At 46.8% G+C, this 26,558-nt stretch overlaps 1 protein-coding gene and 1 pseudogene across 5 annotated transcripts in view; both read right to left on the bottom strand.

Moving 5' to 3' along the window:
• The window catches only part of LOC113023455 (phosphofurin acidic cluster sorting protein 2-like), a 54,553-nt gene extending 38,843 nt beyond the window's left edge, over positions 1 to 15,710 (bottom strand). For 2 of the 4 annotated variants that reach the window (XM_080302277.1, XM_080302278.1), the window contains exons 1-16: positions 14,906 to 15,710; positions 11,357 to 11,444; positions 11,197 to 11,286; positions 10,975 to 11,100; positions 10,642 to 10,804; positions 10,112 to 10,203; positions 9,757 to 9,840; positions 9,618 to 9,677; positions 9,008 to 9,159; positions 8,760 to 8,835; positions 8,557 to 8,613; positions 6,396 to 6,484; positions 6,172 to 6,304; positions 4,480 to 4,584; positions 4,273 to 4,373; positions 3,950 to 4,104 (exon numbers count right to left, since the gene is read on the bottom strand). In XM_080302277.1, coding sequence (XP_080158403.1) covers positions 3,950 to 4,104; positions 4,273 to 4,373; positions 4,480 to 4,584; positions 6,172 to 6,304; positions 6,396 to 6,484; positions 8,557 to 8,613; positions 8,760 to 8,835; positions 9,008 to 9,159; positions 9,618 to 9,677; positions 9,757 to 9,840; positions 10,112 to 10,203; positions 10,642 to 10,804; positions 10,975 to 11,100; positions 11,197 to 11,286; positions 11,357 to 11,444; positions 14,906 to 15,270 — 1,936 coding nt within the window. In that variant the 5' untranslated portion in view covers positions 15,271 to 15,710. The remainder of the gene's footprint in view (positions 1 to 3,949; positions 4,105 to 4,272; positions 4,374 to 4,479; positions 4,585 to 6,171; positions 6,305 to 6,395; positions 6,485 to 8,556; positions 8,614 to 8,759; positions 8,836 to 9,007; positions 9,160 to 9,617; positions 9,678 to 9,756; positions 9,841 to 10,111; positions 10,204 to 10,641; positions 10,805 to 10,974; positions 11,101 to 11,196; positions 11,287 to 11,356; positions 11,445 to 14,905) is intronic. The other 2 variants (XM_026169462.2, XM_026169463.2) reach the window with 2 other exon arrangements.
• Positions 15,711 to 18,139: 2,429 nt separating this feature from the next.
• Positions 18,140 to 20,768, bottom strand: LOC113023471 (transmembrane protein 121 pseudogene; annotated as a pseudogene). The gene has a single exon (XR_013909394.1). The product of XR_013909394.1 is annotated as a transmembrane protein 121 pseudogene (transcript).
• Between the last annotated feature and the right edge of the window lie 5,790 nt (positions 20,769 to 26,558).

Raw genomic sequence — 26,558 nt, 5'->3', positions numbered from 1 at the left:
AAGGAGCTCTACTCAGATCTAAAGAGAGCTGTGGATCTTTAAGCTTTCACCAGCAGCTACTGGAAACGCAGCTGGTACGAGTAAAGTTCTCACTGTGTCAGGGGAAAGGATGTAAGAAGCTTCAGGTCTTTACCCAAAACTCAACACATGAAGCACCTGCTCACTGATCCATGTCGGGGTCATTGGTCAAAAGAAGGAATGTAGGTCACTCCATCTGTAACCTGACAAATTTAAAACACTTTCTGATCAAATGTCTCTGATTTCAATACAATTTTTTATCAAGTATAAACATAGAGAGATGGAGAGTGAATGAATGAATGGTGGTGAAAATGAAAAAAAGGAAACAGAATGTAAGAAAGGGTTAGAGCACAAGTAGAAAAGTGCACTGGGTCACCAACTGCTGCACCTGCACTGGGATAAGACCAGCACCCCTATTCCCCACAGCCCACCACGGCGGGGAATAGTGGATCCAGGGCCCGCAATGACAACACCCCACAGCACCATCTGCATGCTGTGACCGGTCATCCACTCAATCGACAACAGACACACAGAAAAGGAACGAGACGGGACGGTCCGAGTCGGAGTCAAGTCTCCTCTTTGGACTTAGGTCTTGACATATCCTCTGCCAGACACTCTGAACAGGCGTCCAGGACCATGCAGCACGCATGCAGCTATCAGCAGAGATGCCTGTGCAGGGGTTTCAGGCTGGAACACCAGAACATCCTTTGTCTGGTATCCGGTTGTTCAGTCTGACGTCACTAGCCGTGTCTGGGTCTAAACTCCGCTGCAGGTCCATATATCAAACGATCACTATGGCATTACTGAGAGTTGAAAAACTGTCTAAAGTCTTTCATCTTTAATAAAATGATCAGCGTTCTGCTCTACCAGGTGTAACAATTGAGTTTAACATCCAGGCATCCATGAAAACGGAATTTATGACATTTAACAGAGTTAGAAGTTAGCAGGGAATCGCGTTACAGGATCCCCTACTCTACAAGTATATATATAATGTAAACCAGGATTGGCATGAGGTGCATACTGAATCTACAAAACTGCAGAACATGGAACGTCAGCCTTGTGGAAGAGGGGTGAGGATCGGTGGAGGACGAGGACAAAACCGGGCAAGAAGAGGCCAACCACATAGACACGTTCCTGACGAAATCAGGGCAACACTTGTGGGTCATGTGATAAACCATGGCCTCACAATGGCCGAGGCTGGTCGAAGGGTGCAGCCAAATGTTGGGAGAACTACTGTAAGTTCTATTATTCAGACATTTCGTCGGGAAAACAGGTGAGCATACTGTAATGTAGTTATTCAGCACAAACTAATTTGCTCTGCACTTTCATAGTCATACAGGAGATTTGCATTAGGACATGACCTTATAGATCTTTACATATAGACGTAGTGTAACTGAAGCGCAGACTTGGCCCAGGTGTGGCATAGTGTGCTGTGGTACAATACAGTAATGCTGTAAAGAAAGGAGTTTAGAATGATAGTCCTGTAACCATTACTGTAAGCATGTTTGCGTTTATTTATGTTTGTGTTTTTTCATCTGCATCTCAAAAAGGACTGCCAGACAACCTAGAAGAGGTGGACGAGGTCCACTTTTGACTCCACAGCAAGAGGAAAGAATTTGTGCAATGGTGGCTGCAAACAACGCTTTGAGACTGAGAGAAATACAAAGAACTGTCGTAGAAGATGACACCATCTTTGGAAATATTCAGTCAATATCAATGCCCACCATAGACGGAGTCCTCAGACGGAATGAAATGTCCATGAAGCAATTGTGCAAAGTACCATTTGAACGGAACAGTGAAGGAGCGCCATCACCAGTATGTACAGGTAAAACATGTTTGCATATGTACCTCTGTTTACTGTAAAAGTTTAGGCCATGTACTGCACTTACATTTATGCATGTTACTGTAATCTTATTTACAATTCAAACTGTACAATCTGTTGTGCCAAATGCACCATTACAGACTTTTTTATTCTCATCCTTTGGATAGCGTATCCTGGAATTGGAGGCCAGGGAACCCCTGCACACGTTTGTATATCTTGACGAAGCTGGATTCAATCTCACAAAAGGCAGACGGCGTGGACGAAAGAGCCACCATTGATGTCCCAGGCCAACGAGGAGGAAATATTACAATGTGTGCAGCAATCTCAGAAAATGTGGTTCACACCCATATTCCTCGTATTGGTGCATACAATACACAACACCTGTTGGCTTTTCTGGACGTTCTTTATCGGGCCCTAATCCCACAAAATGAAAGGGATGATCCTGGTGACAATCGGACAATGTATGTAGTGGTTTGGGATAATGTTAGCTTCCATCACTCTGCTGTAGTCGGGCAGTGGTTTGCAGCACACAACAGGATGCTTATGGAGTTTCTTCCTCCTTACACTCCATTCCTAAATCCAATTGAGGAGTTTTTCTCTTCCTGGAGGTGGAGGGTATATGACAGGCATCCACATACCCAAATGACCCTGCTAGCAGCTATGGATGCAGCTTGTGATGACATCACAGCAGAGTCCTGCAGAAGGTGGATTCGACACTCCAGAAGATGCTTTCCCCGATGCATCGATAGAGCTGACATTTGCTGCGATGTTGATGCAAATATGTGGGCAGACAGACGGGAGCGTCTAGATATCAATGATTGATATGCAGCAGTGTCTGTTTTTCAGGTTTTTGTTTCATGACTACTGCAGTAAGGTTTACTGTCTAAGTGAGTTTGTTTGCTGTAAAATGTTTGATTTGCTGTATTTCCCCAGTTGCACAAAGCTGTGAACAGTTTCAATTAAATATTATCAAGAGTGCAGAGGAAGTGTCTTGATTTTCCTTTACAATTTCTGGTTTTCAACATGCCGTGCATGCTGTCCAGACTTGACATGTCATTGGGAAGCACCTACAAAGAACTCCGTCACAATGAGAACATGTTCAAACCATTTGATTTTGTGACCAAAGGTGCTGGTGTGATGACTTGTAATTGTGACAGCCCTGACACTTTGATATAAGTACTTGCTTTTGATGAATATATCATCTGTTTTGATTAAGGGACTTGCTTTTGAAGCATTGACTACTTATTTTGAGCAACTGACTTTTCTTTTTGATGAAGTACCAAAGCAACTGAGAAAAACTGTACTGGAGAGTGAACATATAACAAAGGTGAGGGTGGCGGAAACAGAACTGGGAAAACTAAGCAAACGCAAACCTTGATGCAGGGAGACAGAGGATGATGCAGGGAAAGAACACACGGGGCTTAAATACTCACAGGAGTAATCGTGGGATGGGATACAGGAGGGGAACACAATGCTCCTTTCAAAACACTGCAAATTGTCACGTTTATGAATAAGTAGATTGGGTGAAATTTGGCTGACGAGACACAGATGTAAGGCTGACAACACTCACATGAGACAGAGACCTTCAGAATAAAACAGGAAACTCACAGACACAGAACCCGACAAGACACTGAACTTAACAGATTCACGAGCAGACGGTGAGTGACACCACACAGACAGAGGGAACACAGAGAAGTGTGAGCACAGAACAGAAGCCAAACAAATGGCAAACCTCAACAAAAGACATAACAGAATAAACAAGAACATCGAATAATATAAAGAAATACAAAATGCTGAGTCGTCACACTCAGGGCCGTGACAGTATTCCTGAATGATATATATTTAATAAATCTGCAAACTAACAACTGCACAATACTTGTTACAATTAAATTATTTGTAACAAAAATGAAGAAAATGTCATTTTCACCCAACTTTTACGCTGAACAAATACAAAAACCAAATGATCAGTAGATATAGAACAAATACTGGCGTCTCCAGACGGTACTCTCATCGCAACTGAGACAATGATTTAGTGAAATGTGTGTATGTTTCGTGTGTGTGTGTGTGTGTGTGTGTGTGTGTGTGTGTGTGTGTGTGTGATAGGCGCACCAATAGGGATGATGAGAAAGCGGATGTAGCTCAACCAATCAGACGTCTTGCTGGCCAGCTGCTCGACGAAGCAGCAGAGCACTGTGGTCAGGTAGCTCTGATCTCCTCCTACTGCCACCTTCATGGTGGGCGGAGTCTGCGAGTTGCAGTTACAGCTGCAGAAACGGATTCAGGTCAGAGAGAATATATATTCATACATATATGTATGCAAACTTGTTTATAATCAAATGAATTTTTTGACATAAGTATGCAGGACAGGATTCAGAGCTCAGCCAGATTCAAACACTGATGTCTGTGCAGAATAAAAGTACGGATGTTCTTACAATCTCTGGATGCGTCCGATGATGGCGCTGAAGGCGGCCTGAACATCAGCCGTTGAAACAGTGCAGACGATTGGCTGATCGAAGAGAACCTCAGAGAGATACTAAGGAGGGACAGCGCAGACACAAAGACACGTTGGGCTCTGAACGATCATAGAAACTGAACTCAGCTTGATTCAAACCCCTGAAAGACAGAAAAAGGATGCGTACCTGTCCCTGCCAGTCTGTGGTGTTGATCAGGATAATGGAGTCAGGTATCTGATCATCAGAGAACAGGATGTGGTTCAGCTGATCCAAAACCGACTTTCTAGCTACCTAAAAACAAGCACCAGTCTTTAGTATCAGATATGAAGTACTGCAGTTCCTCTAGTGCCCACTTGAGGCCCCAAACGTGAATCGGTACAGCGACTGTGTCTATCTTTCACTTGGAGATAAGTTATCTGAATTTCAGTAGGGGGGGCCAGACCTCAAACACCCCCCTCCTGGTTCGCTGTCTATCTGTGACCGCCCCTGCACTTTAAACTGTGTTTTCTCGTTTTGGTGCCCGACCAACATCCTTTTTTCAATTCATTCACTTCTCATTAGTAAATGCACATCTGCCCAGCCCGGAAGCTAACACCAGTCTCCTCTGAGGGCCCCAAAACGGAGCCTCAATTCATCCTCACGCCATCCGCCATTATCACGAGAAACGGCGTGACAACAGGATGTGGTCCCAGCTAAAGAAATACAGGTAAGACAGACAGTTCACTCTGACCCTGAACCTGAATCTGACCCTCTGCAGGCCATCAAACAACACGGCATCCTTTCATTCCTAACATGTTACTCGTCGACATCAGAGATATCCAGCACGATCTTTCCCATTGAGACCTGACGTGTTTCAAAGTGTTACATTTCTGAGAGCAGTGTACACATCTGCAATTTTCTGTATGGATGAAAAGGAGGCGGATGGCACAGTGACGTCGCACACACACACAGATAATGAGGTGACGGCATGCAGCATCAGTGATTTTAACACCAAAACAGGAGCAACACTGACACCTGGTGGTGGAACATGTTCCTGCTGACACTAAGGCCCCTTTTCCATTAGTGCCTGCGTGGATCGACTGGGCACCACTCGACTGGAATTGACTGGTTTTCCACTACAATCCAGTACTCAGGTACTCAGCTCAAGGGTTGTCAGGTCCTGTGTGGGGTGATGGAGCACCTCTTCAACCTGAACCTGAGGCTGGGGAGAGTCCCACAGCTCCCACATGGATTCTGGACTACCTCCCCGACCGACCACAGTATGTGAGGACTCAGGCCTGTGTGTCGGACAGGGTCGTCTGCAGTACAGGGCCCCACGGGGAACGGTTCTGGCTCCGTTCCTCTTCACCATCTACACTGCGGACGTCTCCCACAACTCCACCCAGTGCTTCCTGCAGAAGTTCTCTGACGACTGCAGGCGGCCCATCACTGATGGGGACGACAAGGATACAGAGGACTGACCCAGGACTTTGTGGACTGGTGCCAGCCGAACTACCTCCAGATCAACACCAGTAAAACCAAGGAGCTGGTGGTAGACTTCCACAGGCACAAACATCCCCCACTGCAACCACTGAACGAACATCCAAGTTATGGACATCGGAGGTCTTTCCTTCCGTCAGCTGTCAGACTCTACAACAAAGACTTTACAGATGACCACACACGTGCAGACAGACACACACATCCCATACACAATGGTAACTTTCGCCCTGTATCCCTGATGTGCAATATTACCAAGTGCAATTGGTAGCATGCAGGCTGATGACATCACATTTTAGTCTCTGCTCGGATCACCTTTCCCGGCTGAGAAGGTGCTAAAAATCGATCCGACTAGCTACTAATAAAAAGAGGCTTAAACCCCTGGAACTGACGCTTTCTCACCTGTGGAGCAGGTATCCTGCAATCAGACGATGTCCCACTGTCGATGCTGCTCGTTCGGTCCATGCCTCTCGAGTTCTGTCTGTCCTTCATAGCGATGATCCACGTGTGGCGAGACGACTGACTTCCCGTGTTACTGCAGGAGGAGCACACAGGTGTATGAGGCGTTTTTACACAGCTGTTCATACCTGTAGGAGCTCAAACATCACGTGTGTGTGTGTGTATACCTTGGTGACATGTGTGTCTGAGACTCTGTTTTACATAGTTTGGCAGCTGGGCCTGTGTCTGTTCCCATGGCAACATCATCTTCCGGTTTCTGTGGAAAACAAGAAGAAGAACTTTATCTGTCCATGAAGCCAGATAACACACACCAATGAGTTAAACTGCAGGAATGTCTTAAAGACATAAAGACCTGGATGGCCGCTAACTTTCTGCTTCTTCATTCAGATCAAACTGAGGTTATTGTACTCGGCCCTGAAAAGCTTAGAAATATGGTATCTAAGCAGATTCTTACTCTGGATGGCATTACCTTGGCCTCCAGTAACACTGTGAGGAACCTTGGAGTCATTTTTGACCAGGACATGTCCTTCAACGCACATATTAAACAAATATGTAGGACACATGTTGTCACTGTCAGAGCTTCATTACTTGAGTTAACGGCTTGATGGCTCGTAAACTCTTACGTGAGCTCGTCTTGGAGTAGAAGATGGAGAGGGGGTGCTCGGCTGATTAATTTACTTTGGGTAAGGTAGCGATAACGACTGTGTTGATTTCTGAAACAAAGAGAGGTGATGGTGAGCAGTCTTGGAAGGGCTGGTTGAACTGAAAGCCTTCGCTTGGAGAGTTGTTTTGAATTCTGTGTCAAGGGGGGAGGGTTTAAATGATGCTAGTGATTCAAGACTCAAGATTCTTTATTCGTCACATGCATAGTTATACAAGTACATGTGGTGAGTAAAGAAGGTTGAATCTTGAATCACTAGCATCATGTGAAAGCACATGAGAAGTGAAGGGATGCCTTGAGGAATTTTGTGCACGACGGAGTTCAGATAAAAGGAGATGGATCGACGTAGCAGACCGGATTATTGGCTGGCAAGAAAAATGCTAGAAGGTTTTCCAGAGCAGCATTTGGTCTCTTTGAAGCGCCGCCATGACATTCAGAGTGTTTGCGTTTCTTGGATTGCTGGGAGGGAAACCGATGAAGCAGAGCTGTGTAGTCCTTCATCTGAGGTGCTGACGGACGCGATTGTAAGCAAATGGAAGGGTGAGTAAGATTATGTTACTCGTGTAAGATAAGCTGTGTTAAAGACTTTCTCGAAAGGTGTTTCCACGAAAACAAGAACAGACAAGTTGTAGAGCTGGGGATGTGTATATAGACAAGAACTGGAAGGGGCGTGTTTGGAGGCGTGGCCCCGCTCCTGAAATTCAGATCATTTATTTCCAATTATTATTAATCTCAGTCTCTCTTCCACAGCATGTCTTTATCCTGTCTTCCTTCTCTCATCCCAACCAATCACAGCAGATGGCCCCGCCCCTCCCTGAGCCTGGTTCTGCTGGAGGTTTCTTCCTGTTAAAAGGGAGTTTTTCCTCCCCAATGTCACCAAAGTGCTTGCTTACGGAGACCCGCGAGGGACATGGGAGGAAGAAAAATGAAGATGAACTTTGAGCTGGTGGGTAAGATGTCTCTGAAAACGTCGGAGCACTTTTGCAAATATAGACAGATATTTGAAGTTTACACAGCCCGAAAATATCTTACAAGTTTATTTTGTGACCATTTGTGAGTGATAAGAGTAATATTAAAACTAAGTAGCTGCTGCCATTGTTGGAAAGGATAGGTTGGGCCACGAAGGATGCATTTGGAGCAGCCTTCGAATTGGGACTGCCTTCGTCGCCTGGCTCGTCACCTATCCCAGAATTCATAGCGCGGCCCAGTCAATTCCAGTTCCCAACAATGGCAGCAGCTACTTAGTTTAAATATTACTATTATCACTCACAAATGGTCACAAAATAAATGTGTAGCATATTTTCAGGCGAGAATGCAGCTGTGTAAACTTCAAATATCTGCTCGCTTTATCAAGACACCACATATTTGCAAAAGTGCTCCGACGTTTTCGGAGACGTCTGTTACCCACCAGTTTGATGTTTTGCGAGATCTCGCAAAAGTTTTGCAAAAGTTTACCTTCATTTTTTTCCTGCCATGTCCCTTGCAGGGCTCCGTACTTGCTCATAGGGGGTCATATGATTGATGGGTTTTTCTCTGCATGGATTATCGTAGGCTCTACCTTACAATATAAAGAACCTTGAGACGACTGCTGTAGTGATTTCTAGGGATAAAATTGAATTGAATATAACAAGTGTGTGTGTCTTTGTGTGTGTGTGTTTCAGATTCACCCTCGGCCCGGTCTCCTCTCCTTTCACCTCCTCAGAGTCTCCTCGTAGATCTGCCGCCTGTGTAACAACAGCAGGATGCAGTTACACAGCTTGATCTGCAGGGGGCGACACAGCTTCTAAAGCTGCATCCATCATACACCGATGTCTCCTGACAGGAGCTTCAGGTTCTGGATGTTCACATGATGATGCTGTGTTTCACTCACGGCTGCAGTCCGTTCTCTCTGCTGACTCCCGATCTCAGTCTGAGAGCTCGACTGAGAGACGCCCTCGAAGAACGGCCTGCGGGTGGAAAACAGCCAGCATAGTCACCACCTCACACCTCAGATAGACTCAGAATTGCGATGGGACACTAAAAACACACAAATATGTTTGACTAACATTTTGACTGGAGGTCAAACTTCCTGTCCAGCTTGACGAGCTGTGAACGCAGACAGGTGTGTTTCAGGCTCACCTGAGCTTGGGTTTGGGAGTGCTCTGGATGCTGTCGTTGTCGTCCAGCTCAGGGCCGCTGTCGCTCGGGTTGTAAACTTCCAGGCTGTCGTACAGGAGGTCCAGGTTCTCCTTGGCCTCCTGACTCTGACCCACGGGGTCCGAGTCCAGAACCTGCAGGAAACGAGCCAATTGGGGTCACGAAACAGAGGTCCTACTTTTTACAACTCATGTCCTACAAACCAGGTTATGGTTTTATTTTCACTGATGTCAGCAGCAAAGCTGTGTTTGATTCAGTTACTCAGTCGACAATAAAAAGTCTTTTTCAACTCTGATCCTGGGTTCTTCACTCAGTATTGTTACTGAAGGATTTTCTGACAAAATATCGAGCTGGAAACGTCAAGAAGAACCAGTACAAGGACGCTGACAGCAGTTCTGATGAAGTCCCAGAGGTCCAAGGAAGCAGAGAGCTGATCCTGAGGACACCAAACCAGAAACCCTGCACAACTTAACTGTTCCTACAAAGTTCTAACCAGAACGGGCGACTGTCACCGGGACACCAGTTTAAAATAAACAGCTCTACCTGAAGTTCCTCCAGATGGAGTTTGAAGGTAATGAAGGTGAGTACCAACCTCATCACTGACTTTGAATCTCTTTAGCAGAGCCACAAACTTCTGCTTAAAGTTCGGCTGCTGAATGACAGAAAACAGAAGAAAAGTGAAAAAGACAGCTTCGGCCCCTCAACCATCAGCTGCTCTGATTGGTCCTTACCTGAGTCAGCGAGGATGTTCGCATCATTTTCCTGTGAGACGTCTTAATCTTTCCCCGGACATCCTCGTCATCATCAAACATGTCCTGAGGGGAAAAAAGAGGCTCATCGAGCATTTGTTTCAGTGAAATCCTCCACAAATGCTCAAAGTGAAAGTCGTGGTTTCATAGCCTGCGCACAAAATACAATAATCAGAAAAAGAGAGCAGCGTGGACCCACTGTTGCTCCTCTCGTACACCTGTTGTTGATTTCATGAACACCAAAGCCTCTGTTACTGAACCACATCCATATCCCCGAAGTTTAACTGACTTCATGCTGTACCCAGAGCTGCTTTATAAGATATAAAGGTGAGGTCACCTGAGGCAAGACTGCGTCGTCACTTCCTTCCTGTTCAGAGGAGAAGCTGTCGTCATCGTCCTCCCAGTAGTTCTCCACATCAGGAGAGCAGTCTGTTTGCACACACACACACACACACACACACACACACACACACACACACACACACACACACACACACACACACACACACACACACACACACCATTTTCTGTGAACAGGTGACCTGATGTGTGTTTCATTTACAGAGTGATGTCACAGCTCTCAGCAGTGACATCATCACAGACTGCTGTGAGTGTGTGTGTACATTTGAAAACTGGGATGTTACAATACTGATGGGGACAAAGTGCCCGTCCCCACGAGCCACAGTTAGGCGATGGTGAGGGGCTCGGGAAAACATTGTGTCAGCTAGGTGTCCTCACTAAGCTATGAAAACAAAAATGTGTGTGTTGTGCCTTTACATGTACTCTATTACTCTATGTCTGACCAATCAGTAGCCAGTTTATAACAAGTACCTGATGCAGGGATGGTCAGACTCTCTGTCCTCCTACCTGAGGCCTTGCCCTTGTTGCCATGGTGACCAGTTGTGTCCTCTATTTCTATTGGATGGCTGCAGAGAGTATGAATGCTCAGTTCCGCCGCACGCACAGAAGCATCCTTCAGGTTGCTATGGAGACCGAGTATGTGGGCACCATCTGTTGGACGCTGCATCACCTGGGACACACACACATTTTTAAACTTTTCCGTCCCATCTCACAGATCTGACGACGGCTGCTGGAGAAACAAAATCTTGTGGTGTAATTTTGCTGACGGGGAGATCTTTGAGCTAAACGTGCTACACGCTGTGGCGAGAGTTCCCGATGCAGCAGAGCTTCCTGTCGTACCTCGGCCATGTTGACAACACCCACTGCGAGGGTTTTGTAGCCCAGGATGGTTCGGTTCTTGTACCTCTTCCTCCTCTGCAACATCACATGCAGACGGTTCACATCTCGCTTCAGGAAGTGAAGATACTGCATACACACACAATTTTACATCAGAGACAGGGGGCAGTGTGCGATCTGTGTGGTTCTTCATGCTGAGAAGGGAATTTTTGTTAAATGTGCAACCTGCAGGGAGAAGGTGAGCTCCAGGTCTGTTTCCATGAGGCCGTCGGGAGGAGGAAGGTACTCGTTGGATCTCAACGTCCGCTTAGAGCCCTGAGACACAGATCCAGGGTCAGATCGACAGCACAGGTGAGTGTCAGGCCGGCGACTGCCAGAATCTCACCTGGATTTTTACAGCGATGATGACGGAGCTGAGCTCTCTGTCCAGCTCCCTCAGAACCTTCAGCTTCTTCACGGTCAGAATGCAGAGCCTGCAGAGCACAGCAAACAGGAAGCAGCTTCACTGTCAACACAAACAGCAGCAAGTGTGAACAGACTGACAGCCTACAGACGAGATCACAGCACAAGTCTGATCAGCACCTGCAGCTAAACTTACTCCAGCTTCAAAGTCGGTGGAAACTCAGCAACTAAAGTTTCAGCAGATTATTACGGGCAAGCAGTTTGAAGACAATCACAAGCAATTCCTCTTGCCAACCGTCTGCATGTTGGTCTTCACTACATCCATGAACCTCCTCTGAGGTCTTCCTCTTCTCATCCTGCCTGGCAGCTCTGTCTTCATTATCCTTTGTCCAACATCCACCCTCCCTCCTCTCTCAGCCTCAGCTCCATCTGATTGGCTCACGTCCGTCCTGCTCGGCCTCCTGTCTGTCACACCAGCGCCTCTCTCTGTCCACGTGGAGATGAAAGCTAGTCTGTTTTTTTTCTTCTAAATTAGCTGCTAAAGCTTTAGATGGTTTCCAACACAAGTTTTTTTATTTCGCCTCTGTCAGTGCGCCCCAGGGTGGCTGTGGCTACAATGTAGCTGCCATCACCAGTGTGTGAATGTGTGTGTGGATGGGTGAATGACTGAATGTGTGAAGCGCTTTGGGGTCCTTAGGGACTAGTAAAGCGCTGTACAAACACGGGCCATTTACCATACTTAATCTGTTGCTCCCCAAAAGGCCCCTCCCTTCTTATTGCCGTTGTCCAGAAGCCATCAGAGGGGCAGCAGCCAAAGTGTGTTTGCTAAGAAAACAAACTGAAAACAGAATCAGTTCTTGGCTGAAAGCCTCTCAAATGCATCCAAGGATGCATCGGAGAGCAACATGGGGCTGCCCAAGGAAATTTGGCAGGGGATCGAACCACCAACCTGCTCAACCACCTGAGCTACAGACACCCCAGAAAATATCAGTAATTATCAGTAAATATCACACTCTGGGGCTGATTATCGAGGTTTTTATGCTGGAATGAAATAAATTTGTGACTCTGCTGACTAAAAAAAATCATGAAGGACAAAAAAGCATCTTAAACTGAGCATCCAGAGCCGTGTGATTCACCTCACCTTCATTTATCTCCTTCTTTTACACTCTGGCCATGTTTGACCCGGAGATCCATCACTTCAAATATTCCAGTCGTGTATTCCTGACGCATCGTGGAGGCGGGGCCTGTTTAACCTCCTCAGCTTCCCTTCAGCAGTGAGGTGGACGTGTTTAATAGAGCTGAGTCCTGAGGGAGCTGAGTGTGAGAGGCTGACCTCCTGAGACCTCATTACTGCGAGGTCATGCTGGGACTCGTCCTGTAGGCTGCAGCTTCCTGTCAACGCCGGCCAGCAGGAGCTAATCCTGCTAATCCTGCTAACAGTGCCACCTGAGCTCTGATCTGCCCTCCCGAGGACAGAAGGCTGGCTCTGCTGCTGAGGACGAAGATTCACACATTTCCTTCTCATTCGTGCAAAGACAGTGATGTGTAACACCAAATCTGATACACGGCCACTGTTTGCCACGTAGGCGGTGAAAAATAGATCCAAACTTTGTGTGAAGGATAGCTTCTGTTTTTAATGTGCCTGTGTGGGTGGATGACTTGTTTGTTTCGTGTGTTTTACCCTCACTTTCCACTTATTTGGTGCGTTAAGCTTTAGCCTACGACTGTTGTACATAAAACTGACAGTGACGCTCTCAGCTCCTGAAAAACGTCAGCCTCGACAGAGGGCACGCGCCAGCACAGGCCCCAGTCTGTAACAGGTTACTTGTCCTTCTACGTTCACATGCCGACCTGATGGTGGCGCTGTTATCTTTGATCAGATGCTTAAACTCAGGCACAGCGATGAGGGTCACTGTAACAGAGCAGCGTGATGATGAGGAGAGTTCATCATTTAAAAGCTGCTCTGCATGAAGACAAACACATCGATCGCTCTCATCTCGAGATTCAAGATCCTTTATTGGTCACATGCATAGTTATGCGAGTTCAACACGCAGGAAATGAGTTTTAAACCAAACGGCTCTGTGTGGGAAAACCTCTGAATTAACCCACAAATTTGTCACTTGGCTCCACATCGTCAGTTTTCCAGGACAAAGCTCCAGTTCATGAATCTGGAGATCTGGAGAAAATTTTGATGGAGGCTCCGCAAGTCTTTACTCCAGACTGACCTCAGAACAGCGGAGCAGTGAGGCCAGGCTGCAGTGACTGTGATCACTGACTGATCTGGGTTCAGTCGGTGTTGGAGTGTTGATCACTCTGATGAGACCGCAGAGTTTAATATCTGCCGAGATAATGAAGAAGATTTCCTTTAAAATCATTATTTCAGGTATTATTTGCACCTGTTTGGAGGTGATGCATGACTTGCTTTAATCTTCGCTGCTTCCTGAGTCAACAGGACATTTAAGAGGATTAACACTGACTGCTTGGCTTCCTTAACCCCTGCACGAACATGTTGCTAATCTGCCCGGAAACAGGCAGGTGGCGATCAGAGAGAACGAACGCTAATCGGCTGTCATCAGGAATTTTTGTCCACTTCTAATTGGCTGCTGAAAGCTGATGTAATCACTGAGGTCATGACCTTGCAGGTGTCTCTGGTCTTAACACCGCTGATAAGCCAGAACCAGGTGAAACCCCTGAGCATTGCGGGACAGTGAGGAGGAGCAGCTTCACTTTGAACCACCGACAGTTTACATCAGATCAACTCGACAGGAGATTGATCTGATTCATGATCTGAGCGTCCTTTATGAGAGTGTAAAGGACGCTCCGGTGTCTCCTCTGCCAAAGGAAGTAATAAAGGAAGCACTGAAGCTGATCTGACTTCAAGTTGACGTCAGGAAGTCTGAAACCATCCTGTCATCCTGTGGATGAACTGCTGAATGACAGCAGGCACAGCCCTGCTCTCCCTTCTGTTGCACCTGATCAGTTTAAAAGGAGAGTTTCACGTTACTGTGCAAACACGGTGTTTTACAACCATCACCGACAAAACAACTGGACGGGCTTCACCTGCACGCATCAGCAGGTTGAAGGGCATCAGTCTTAATAATAAGGTATACAGCACAATGCCAGGGTGTGTGCGATCATAAAACACCCACAGACCTCTGAGAAACTCACACTGCCAATTCAGGTTTAACAAACTGCAGACAGAACAGCTCTCAGCAGCAGCAGGATCCCTGTGAGCGTCCACAGTCACACGCTGTACAAACACCTCTGACTGGACTGAAACTAAAAATGAACACAAACTAAAACAACAGGAACCAAGTCTGGACTTCTGCATGAGCAGGTTCATGGAAATGATAAAGATCATCATTCATCAGTAATTACAGGCACAGAGGCTCGAGTTCCCCAGACTCACCTGAACGCACCTGCTGCATCTTTACTGATCACACATGAAAACATTTACACACACACAGAACAAACAGGTGCTGTGTAGAAGCCCGTCGTCCTCTCCTCTCTGCCCGGGCATCGATCCTCTTACCTGGGCACGCAGCTCGGGGAGGACCGGTCGATCTCCCAGGTAGCGAAAAGGTTCATGGGCACCGGGCCGCGACCGTCTGGCTCCCCGGCAGCCTCGGTCCCCGCTGACGTGTCGGTGGACCACCGGAGTCCTCCTCGGTCCACAGCCGCCGCCATCGTTTCCTCTCCCGGTCGGCAGTCTCTGCGATGCCGTGAGCTGATCCTACCAGTAAGGGCGGGGCTGAGAGCCGGGGGAGGGGGGGCTGATCCAAGAGCAGACACAGCAGAGCTGCTCAGCACATCCTGGTGAGGAGACACCTCCGTCTCTTCTTCTGGGTTTCCAGCAGAGCGAGCCCTCCACTCCTCAGCTCCACCTTCAGCATTCATGCTCAGAGAATCCAGGCATGAAATAAAAATGTCCCACTTCAGCTAATCCAAAATGCTGCAGCAAGAGTCCTGACAGGGACTAGAAAGAGAGCAGATTTCTCCTGTTTTGGCTTCCTGTTAAATCCAGAATTCAAAATCCTGCTCCTCACATACAAGGTCTTAAATAATCAGGCCCCATCTTATCTTAATGACCTTGTAGTACCATATCACCCTATTAGAGCACTTCGCTCTCGCTCTGCAGGCCTACTTGTTGTTCCTAGAGTATTTAAAAGTAGAATGGGAGGCAGAGCCTTCAGTTTTCAGGCCCCTCTTCTGTGGAACCAGCTTCCAGTTTGGATTCAGGAGACAGACACTATCTCTACTTTCAAGATTAGGCTTCAAACTTTCCTTTTTGCTAAAGCATATAGTTAGGGCTGGACCAGGTGACCCTGAATCCTCCCTTAGTTATGCTGCAATAGACATAGGCTGCCGGGGGATTCCCATGATGCATTGAGTTTTTCTTCTTCACTCACTATGTGTTAACAGACCTCTCTGCATTGAATCATATCTGTTATTACTACAGCCTGTACATACTTATAGTTATAGAATATTCACAACATACTTCATACCGTGTACATTATAACATACCATAATAGACCCATTTCTGTAATATACTCACATATCTATATTATTGCTAATATATATTGTAATATATCTATATCACTAAAGCACTTCTGGATGGATGCAAACTGCATTTCGTTGCCCTGTACCTGTGCATGTGCAATGACAATAAAGTTGAATTCTATTCTATTCTATTCTATTCTATTATTAACCTCTGTCTCTCTTCCACAGCATGTCTTTATCCTGTCTTCCTTCTCTCACCCCAACCAATCACAGCAGATGGCCCCGCCCCTCCCTGAGCCTGGTTCTGCTGGAGTTTTCTTCCTGTTAAAAGGGAGTTTTTCCTTCCCACTGTCACCAAAGTGCTGCTCATAGGGGCTCATATGACTGTTGGGTTTTTCTCTGTATGTGTTATTGTAGGGTCTCCCTTACAATATAAAGCGCCTTGAGGCGACTGTTGTGATTTGGCGCTGTGTAAATAAAGTTGAATTGAATTGAAATGTTAGCTAACTAGTGACAGAATCGATACCTCAGAGGAAAATGAGGACACTAAAACTAAACATCAGTGTAAGCGAACAGGTCAGTGCTGCAACAATGATCTTATGTTAAACCGAGGATACACTGTGGCTGTTCGGTGTTTGGCTTGCTGCACTGAAGCGGGAAATTCCAGCTGTTTGTCGTCATATTTGGGTTTGTGAAGCACTTTATAAACGAGGACTGTGGAGGAGAGCCTGTCTGAGTCAGGTGACAGGTGGTTACCAGACCAACAGAAGCTGATTTTTCCTCCTCTGGCTGAGAGCAGTCAGCTGACACGATCAGCACTAATTCATGCAATAAAGCACATGCAGACAGTTTACTTCATACTCATCACACCACAAACAACTACGTTTCTTCCTGAACCACGATCTGCAGGGAAAGTAGGTGAAAAAGAACATCACGTCACATCATCTCACTGACTGGATTCCTTCATATTAGAAGTGAGGACTGATGGTGAAGGAGACAGTAAAGCTGAGGACCTGCTGATGGACGTCAGGATTTCGACTTCAGTCTTGTTATGTCAACCTCTGATGCTGTAAACTGTTTGGATGTGTTTAGGAAATATAATATTTTATAGTTACATCTGTGTGAGTGTTTGACGGCAGGGTTTAGGGGGGTAAATTAGAGTTTCATGTCCCCTTTAAAAATGAACTCAGCGGTCTCAGTGTAGCCTCTTTGTGATAATTACTGCGATTTAAACAGAGCAGAGAAACAGCACAAACATGCTCATGCGTGTCTGTAGGAGAGCTTTACGGAGCTGAACAGCTGCCCTGGAAAAGAAAGAAAAAACAAGCAGTTTACTGCCAGTGTTTTTCTGCCTGAAATGGCATCACCATCACATTTTAATTCTCTTTTCTTCTTTTTTAATTTGTCCTTCACCTGACGATGAATTTATTTTAATGTGTGAGGTCTGGCTCCATCTTGTGGCCACACTGGCGTACTGCAGGGATGATTCTGTTTACATGTTCGTGCACTGGCTTTGAAATAAGAGGGAAAAAACTTAAAATCAGACCTGAAGGCAGATAAAACGAAGAGTCTGCAAACAGGAAACTAAACTTTCACATTTTAGACTGACCACAGAGCTGCTTTGCTTTGAAAGCATACTGGCTTCAAATTGTATTTTAGTCATTTTATTAGTTTTCTTTTCCAAATATGAACCATCAACAAAAGCAGCACAGTCACCTCAGCCCTGCGTTACATGATGATGGACTTCTACAGGTAGGACGGAGCCTTGTCAGCCGTTTGCTGGTCGTGTCGCTGAGTTGACGTCTGTTGCTCTGTCATAATTTATGAATATCCTGAGAAACAACTTCTTCACCAAACGTCCGTACTCTGAAAAGTGTCCAGAAACTGAGATTACACCTGTTCAGGTAACGACGCCACCTCCCTTGCTCCTTTCCTCACACGGCCCGTATCTTTATAAGTGTAATGTGTGGAAGCACACCAGGTAAAAGCTCCAGCATCGTCTCCTCAGCCAGTGAAGAATCATCATTTTCATCCACGATATCTTCTCTTCATGCTGAGGAGCTGCTGTGCGGCTTCAACACTGACACTGAGGAAGGGTTCGCTTGGATTTGTGTTACTGTTTATGGACCTAACAGGCTGAGCTAGTGTTTCAATTCTCTCAGATTACATCAGAGCCCTCTGAGCCCAAATCGGCTCTACTTCATATCTGCTCACAGACATGAGAGCAGCATCAATCTGAACCTGCCAACAAGAAGCTTTCAGGGCATTTTCCAAGTGACTGGTTCTCAGAGACATGTGACAGGTTTAATTTCAGCACTCTAAAAATGAATTTTACATCCCCACCATATATCTGTGTGAACAAGATGATTTCTACTCATGTTTTAAGTGAAATTCTTTTTATATCAGAGCAAGAGCAGGACAACAACAACAAAAACGACCTTTCCTTAGAAACGGTCACGTTTGAGTTCATGAACAAGAATCTGAAGAAATGTCCAACCTGTTGATCAGTATTACAGCAACGCAGTGAGAGCATGTTGGATTCTGGGACTGCAGACGCTGAGTCAACCTGCGCTCCTCAGATCGGGAAGTTTCTCCACGGCACCGCAGATGCTCGTTTATCCCAAACCAGTCGTGTCCCGTCGCTTCAGTTGGGTTTCTCCTTCTTTTATCTCATCGCCATTCAAGCTCACCTCTTGTTGACTGGCATCATCACCGCCCTCCTCGCCTTCTTCCTCCTCTTCCTCCTCTTCTGGGATGCTGGTGAAGTCCTCAATCACGACTCTGGGCAGCCCCACGTGCTGACCGCCGTACACCTGAACCTCCTCCTGAGAGTTCTTCTGGATCTCGGCGCCCCGATCCGCCGGAGGAGCAGCCGGCTGGTGTTTCCTGTACTGCAGCAGGCTGCAGCTCTTCATTAAGATGGCGATCACATTCTTTCCCATCATGATCCCCGACACTCGGATGTCCCCGTAGACCAGCAGGTTTCCCGTGCGGATCAGGAGGGTGATGATGTTGATGGTGGCGAGGCTGAGGATGGGATAGAGCATCATTTTGTGGGGGACGATGTTCACCCCCTGCATGCTGATCTCGCTCAGGGAGACACACGGCAGCACCAGCAGGAGGATGTAGCAGTAGAAGAACATCAAACCCTCCACCCACAGAGGGAGTCCTTCACTTTGAAGCTCCCACAGGTTCGCTTGAACATCCACGACATCCAGCAGGTCCAGCACCACCCAGAACAGGCGGCTCCGTATCTCCTCTCTTTTTTTGTATGGTCGCAAGTACTCCAGGTGATCTATCGCAGCCAGTGTTATGAACACAATGGGAATGCAGATGGACAGCAGCAGCGTAAGACCTCTCCGGGACACACCTACATCCACCACCTCCACACCTGCGGCCGTGTCCTGGGACTTGTAGTTCTGATAAACAAAGTAGACCTTGATCTCCAAGACAAAGATGTAGAAGAACCAGAGCATCATGGCATAGCCTCGCCTCGCGGTGTGCACCTCTGACCCAGCCCAGACGGCCACGTATCGAAGGACGACGAGGAAACACGCGTCGCTTGCCAACACGGTGACGCACACAGCGAGCCTCCGGGAACCCGGATTCTGCTCCACCAGGTAGGCGTCTATGAGTGCCAGGCTGGTCACGATGAGGACTGCCGTCAGGCACACGTGGGGCTTGTTTGGTTGCGGGGTAACCATCTCTATTTGAAGCCAGCAGAGAGTCAACGGTCCAAACGCTTACGCCAGTATTTCTGCGAGAGAGTCGGCTACGATCCGAGTCATGACAGCGTCTTTATGGAAGGGTGCAGGTGAGGTTCTGCTTGGGCGTAACTTTCAATCGGAAACAGCCCTCAGTTCAAACTCTGCAGTCCAGTTACAGAAAGAGGACGCTTGGACATCAGCGTTCATCCCTTATTTTCCAGATCTTTATGCCACAGCTTACGTTGCCTGAGATATTTAAGATATTTCACTAAATTCCTCACTTTAAAGCTTGGATGAAGGTTGTGTTCATGTTTTCCTTTGGTCCACGTCCAGCAGCAGTTTCGAACTACCATCCAAACCGAGGTGAAACAAACTGAAGGTTAGCATCAGTGCTCCTGCTGTCTCTCTCTGAGACGACAGTGTGTAAATCTTTGGATTGTTGTGGGAGCAGAATCAGCACATCCACCTCTGGGCTTCCTGTTAAAGCTTGGTTAAATTTAAAAGTCTGTGATCTCCACACAAGCTGCAACTTTAGAGACTTCAGAGTTTCTCTTAGTGTTTCTGAGGAGGAGATGAAAGCTGCTCGTCTCCCCTGCGGCTCCTCGTAACTCAAAGTTTGTGCTGTAAAGTTTTGCAGAAAAAGCTTTTTGTTTTTTGACACGTTTTAAAGAAAGCTTCTTCAAAAATCAAAACACTGAAACAATCAGGACGAGTGAGCGGGCTCATTATTGCCTCCACGGCTGAAATCCATCGCCACGGCGCCGATCATCAAGCCGGACCGTCGTCGCTCCCTTCTGAGCGTGCAGAGAGTCTTCCTCGCGTTTTCTATCTGCAGGCTCTGCTTTCAGCACGAGTTTCCCAACATCTGTGAGGGAGGGAGGGAACGAGCCTGCTCGACTCTACGTTTTTTTCTTCGCCCTCAGCAGCATGTCCTTGTTTCTGCACACACACACCAAACTGTTTACACCACCGCGCTGCGCTCTCAGGGAGGAACGCTGTTTTCCATAAACATTTGAAGGGCTTCTGGAACAGGAAGTCTCTTCAAATCACATTTGTTCATTCTTCATCAACATGTTTTACAGCGAACAAAGTGAAACGCTGCGTCCAGGTCTCTAATCTAGCTGAAACTGTGCTGTAGTCACAGCGAACTGTGAATCTGAGCGCCGCGTGACCACCCACACAAAACCTCCACATCAGCTCATAGAGGAGTAGAAGAAGTTCAAACTGGAAGCAAAGAAACGGCAAATTTTCTCCAAAAATCTCACCTTTTCAGGCTGCTGCAGCTCCTCCCTGCGTACAGTCTGAGACTCTCTGCACCCACTCATCAATGAACAGGTGGTAAAAACCAATCAAACTAATCATATGCTCGTATTTTCAGCCACCGCGGATGCAGCATCTGTGCAAGGGTGGCTGAAATGGCTGAAACGATGCTAAAGCGCGACATGACTTTTGCGTGCGGTAGTATCCTGGTGCAGGTGTGTGGTTCTCTTCTGAAAATACTGGGCGTAAAGCAGCGTCTCAGACCTCGGTCTGTGATCCCTGTGGAGAGTCACTGGAAAATGAGGTGAGCCTCAGGTCTGAAAGGAGTTTCCTTTGGGCCCAACGTAGGAGGCAGGAAGCTCACAGACAGCTTCCAGGAGAGGTTTTGAGTCCAAACATTAGGGAACTCTCAGGGAACATCGGGGAAGAGCTGGCTTTGTACGATCACTTCTTTTCTCTGCTTTTAAGCTCTGCTGAAACAAAGTTGGTCAAAACAGAGGAAGCATCGTCTCAATGGCCTCTGACGTCTTCCCCATCCTCCCAGTGTGGGCTACAAACGCACTGATGGGCCACAGGAAGCCTTCCTCTCACACAGAATGAACTGTGTTCCTGTTCTTCTGCTGGTCACAGGAGTTTACCTGGAGTCTGATGGACACACGAGGACAAAGTTTGGTGCTGTTGACACTGCTCTCTGTGTTTGTGTTCAAAGCAGTGATCACAGGCTGCGCTTCGTGAGCTTCAGGTGTTTGTTGATCATCAGTTCAGTCTTTTTTTGGAAGCTCTGATCTTAATGACCTAACTTTTATCTGGGCTAAGCTTTTTATGGGAAGACCACATTAAAAAGTCATGAGAAAATGCTCTGGAGCTGCATGAGGATGAATTACATTAGCCCAGTTACTGCCTCATACGGCTGACTCCCGCTCAGCGCCGCGTTCAAGGACGGATCTGACATTCTTTCAAGCTCGCTACTGCTGCGACAGGGCCAGCGGTGACACGAGGGGACGCCTGGCTCCACATCAGAGGTGCAGATTTCTCATTTAGTGGGTCACGAGTGAAACCAGCTGGTGGCTTTGCAGCACATTAGGATAAAAATCCTAACGAGGCATTAGAGCTGAAAGAAACTAAAGTATGAACTTAAAGTGGAGCATGAGCTCACTCAGGTGGCTGACCCATCACAGCAGAGTGCGGCGAGAGGCTGTTAACAGCAACTGCATCTCTGCAGTGCATCCAGCGTCAGAAACATGTAAATGGATCAAAACAAAAGGAAACGCACGTGAGCAGGAAAACCGTCACACCACAATCGTCTGCTGAGGTGAGCGTTAGCGCCTTATCTCATGTCATCGGCGTAAATGCAAGCAGCTGAGCTCTCTGTGGAAGGAAAGCGTCTCGCTAAGACCGCAGGCCGACGGCCTCGGCTCTGCCTGCAGCTCCATTTTTCCCTGATGCAGGAACTCTGCACTCCTACGCTCACTTCAAAGCCAGCTGGAGGGAACACAGGAGCCATTAGCATAGATTAGCATATACCTACAGACGAACCCCATCCAGCAGCAGCTGTAAACTCTCCATCCCGGGATGAGAAGCTCTCAGGAAACAGATTTTCCTTCTGATCCTTCCTGGAGCCAAGCGCATTTTCATTAAGCAGTTCGGCGCTGCCAGCATTTCAGAAATCTTTGTGTTAGCGCGTCTGATGAAGCTCGTCCGTCTGCGTTTCCAGTTTGGGGTGAGGTTTGTTAGGAGCGGCCGGGAAAGGAGGAACAGCGTCGATGGGAAGTTTTGTGGATGAACACTGAGCATCAACAGGAGCAGCATGAAGGGAGACATAAAGCACGAAGCAGCCGTCCTCCATACGACCTCTGACCTCTCTCATGTTTTCCTTCGAACACCTGAAACCTCAAAGCTCACAGACATGAAGTCCATGTAGCTGTGCTCACATTTAAGCTGCTCAGCATCGAGCCGCTCTGGCGCCATTTCCAGCGATAACTTTCCAGAGCTGTGATGTTGTGTTTGTTCAGTTTCTGCTGCCTTGATTGCAAAGCCCTAATAAAAAAGACATTTTTACTGTCACACTGTTACCTGCTTAAAAGAGGGAAATATAAAATAGCAGCTTCCAACCTGTGGCAGGAACACTCTTATTCAGAGTTCATTGTCCAACAGCTCAGACATGGACAATCATTTGTTGGTATAACACTGTTCCTGAAAATAAAAGGGAGCCGAGGTCCTACTGCACAGTCTTTTATATTCTGTGTCACTGATTCCTGTAGAGAAACTATGTGTTTACTAGCTGCTTGTTGGTTATGGTATCACACTGCATTATTGAAAAATGTCACATTTAAATGTCATTACTTCTCCCACAGCAGCAGAAGGTTAACAGCAGTTTCAGAGTCTGTCCACTCTGAGCTGACCCATAGGAAACACTGCCGGCTAACTCTGAGGGTCATTGTGGATGATTCAGCTTCACAGCCAGACACCAGTGAAAACGAAGCAGGATGTGCAGTGCTCGCAGGACATCTCAGCACGGGGGATGTAGCTCGGGTGGTGGAGCCGGTCACCTACTAACCAAATATCCTTGGGCAAGATTCTAACCCCACGTCTGATGGATCTATTGCAGTGTCGGTGCATAAATACAAAGTGTTTGTGTGAGTGAGGTAGAGTGCTCAGATGCTGAGCATGAAAAGCAAGCAGCTGAAACCACAAGGTATGAAAATGGGCGTCGCTCACAAGTGTCGGGTGAGCTCATTGTGAAACCTGGCCCCACCCTATCATGTGACTTCCTGAGGTCAGATGGCCCAGGGTGTGTGTGGGCGTTAAGGCGTCTGGGAAGGATCTCAGAGCTTGATTATAGATGGCAGACAGTTGATGTCATAAGCCCCGCCCTCTGTTCAAAGATGGATGTTCACAAAAGTCGATTCTGTTCATCTGGACGTTTTCAGTGGGAGAAACATTTTGTCATCATCCAGGTGACTCCTTCAGTCTCAGCTAGGGATGGGTACCGGTATCTGGTGCCAAGAACGGTAGTAACCAGACCGAAACGCAGCGCACATTTCGGTGCTTTTTTTTCCTGAGATGTCATACACTTTGGATTCTAGCCAATCATTTTACGTTTCCGAGAATAGTAGGCGGGGCCAGGTACGTACGTTCTTTTAGAGCAGAGCTACAGATTAAAAATGCCCAAGGCGAAGCGGTCAAAAGTCTGGCTGTACTTCACAGCAAAAGATGCAAACTCAGCAGCAACAAGTGCTTTAAGCTGATACTGTGATACTGTCAAAGGAGGTAACACCTCAAATCTGATGAAACACCTGGCGACGCATAGCGTTTTTTTAAAAGCCCAGAAATGCCTCGTATTTGATAGCTTGCTGCGAGACCTCACACCGAGCGCATCTACTGCGGGTGTGGTGCCTGTTATCGACCCGGAGCAACATCCCCCAAAAACCCGAAGAGGAGAGTCCTGGCCCCTAGCCCTGCCAGTGTAGCAGAAATGATGAGGATGATGATGCAGCAGCAGCCGTTCTTCTCTGCGTGAGTAGCTTCATGTTGTTCGTGTGTAATTTACGTTGAGTAGGCTAACCACGTTATTACATTAATGCAGGTAAGGTGAACTAGCAAACATCATCATAGCTACATGCGGCTGTCTTCTTGTTTGATGGCAGATGCTCCCTTCACCCTGGCCAAAAAGGCTAAAATGACCAAAGAAAAAGTGGAAAACAGCTGAACATGGCCGAGGATGTGAGTGGGTGTTAAGGCGTCTGGGAAGGATCTCAAAACTGGATTATAGATGGCAGACATTTGGTGTCCTCTCTGTCCAAAATGTGAACACTGGCATCCTTGAAAGAGTGACCTTTGACCTTAGATGCCAATGGACAGCCGAGTCTTGTCCTGTGGAGGTGGCTCTTCTATGTTATGTGTTTATGAAGTGGCTGTTTGGTGTCTCCTATGTAGAGGCCTGAGCTCCCCTCGCTGTTTTTGAGTCACTGAGCGTTTGTTCACAAGGACATGCACGATGAGCCTCTATGTGACAGAGACACTGTGGGGAGTGTCATCTGTCCCTGATCATGTGTGTGCTCACACAGACTCACTCTGTGTTTGTCTGATTGTCCCTCAGACAAACAGGTTTCGTCAGGGACCGAGCGACAGCACACACAGTGAGGAAATCACTGCTGTGCTGTGACTGTGAACTCTGAGCTGAATCTGCCCATGACCTACACTAACACATTAATGTACACTACAGTAAAAGTAACAAAACACTGTGTGGATAGATGCAGCATACACACATCACACAGATGATCTGTGTGATGTGTGGTGGCTGTGTGGACACACATGGCTGCTTTACTTTACTGTGATGGCACTAGCATCAAAGTTAGGTCAGAGTTTGAGGTTTTAATTTATCCCCAGGTTCAGTCGCAGGCTCTGTCCCCTCATTGCAGAGTTAAGCGACATCTTTGACTCTAACGTGTCTGCGAGTCACATCATAGGTGCGAGTGGACGGGTCACTGATAAAGCACACAATCAAATTCACATGGAGCCTCTTCTTTCTCTGAACATGTGATAAAAACTGTGTTATGTTGAGTAAAGACTTGTTGATTCCATTAAGTTGTGGACTTAAAGCTGTCGTCCCTGATGGACAACATCTCCCACCCCATGCAGCAGACTGTGACAGCACTGAGCAGCTCCTTCAGTGGCTGCAGCACCCACGGTGTGGGACGGAGAGATTTCACAGGCCTCCCCACTGTTGTCAGACTCCACAACAAAGACTCCAGCTGATCAAACACATCCACACATGTGCAATAACACTAAGCGCAAAACTCTTTCTGGCATCGTTGTATTATACTCATATTGTATATAGCATTTGTCTTCTATTTTATTCGATTGTATACAGTATTTTATTTTATTCTATTCTACTGTGTACAGTTGTGGACAGTATCTATTGATCTCTTATTCCAGTGTTTTTCTCTAATTTTTATAGCTTTGCACTGCTGTAACAAAACAAATTTCCCACATGTGAGACTAATAAAGCTTATCTTATCTTATCTTATCTTATCTTAAGCAGCATGTCTCATGACATTTGCATGTTCATCCTAACAATACTGTTGATGATAGTTCTGTTACAGAAACAGCCACTAAATTAGGAACACTGGCTGATGGATTTAAAGATAAGGTTTGATAAAGACGTCTCACATCAAATGGCTTCTTAAACAACAGTTTCTCAAAGATCAACGACCAATGCTATTTCATATTTCCATGTGTAAGAGGTTTATTGAACTGACTGACAGTAACCGCTCTGTCCAAAGAGACTGACCCCGGGCCTGGGCTGTGATTATCGGGTGAGGAATGAGGGAAACAAAGGAGGGTGTGGGGTAACTTGGAGGACAGACGGTAGTGTAGGACAGGTTTAAACTCCAGGTGACCACGGCTGTCCCGTACAAGGACACAAATGGAACAGATGTTATTGTTCCTGCCTTGAAAGGTGTAAAAGGACGGACTGTTGGGTGTGGGCCTCATTTGGGTTTAATAGAAGCTTTAGTTTCTTACTGCTTGAATAATTACTTAGAAACCTGCAGACATATCAGTATAAAATAATGTGCAGCTGTAGTCACCTCTCAGCGTAGGGCAGCTTCTCCCCACCAGTTTTTACCAGTTGATGCACATCCTCATACAAAACTCTGTGAACTGCCGGGGCGGTTACTCTCTTTTGGAAAGTCTGACTGCAGCTGCTTTACAGCC

Source organism: Astatotilapia calliptera, chromosome 6 (genome assembly GCF_964374335.1).
Source record: "Astatotilapia calliptera chromosome 6, fAstCal68.1, whole genome shotgun sequence".
NCBI lineage: Eukaryota > Metazoa > Chordata > Actinopteri > Cichliformes > Cichlidae > Astatotilapia > Astatotilapia calliptera.
This window is presented reverse-complemented; position numbering and strand designations above follow the sequence as displayed.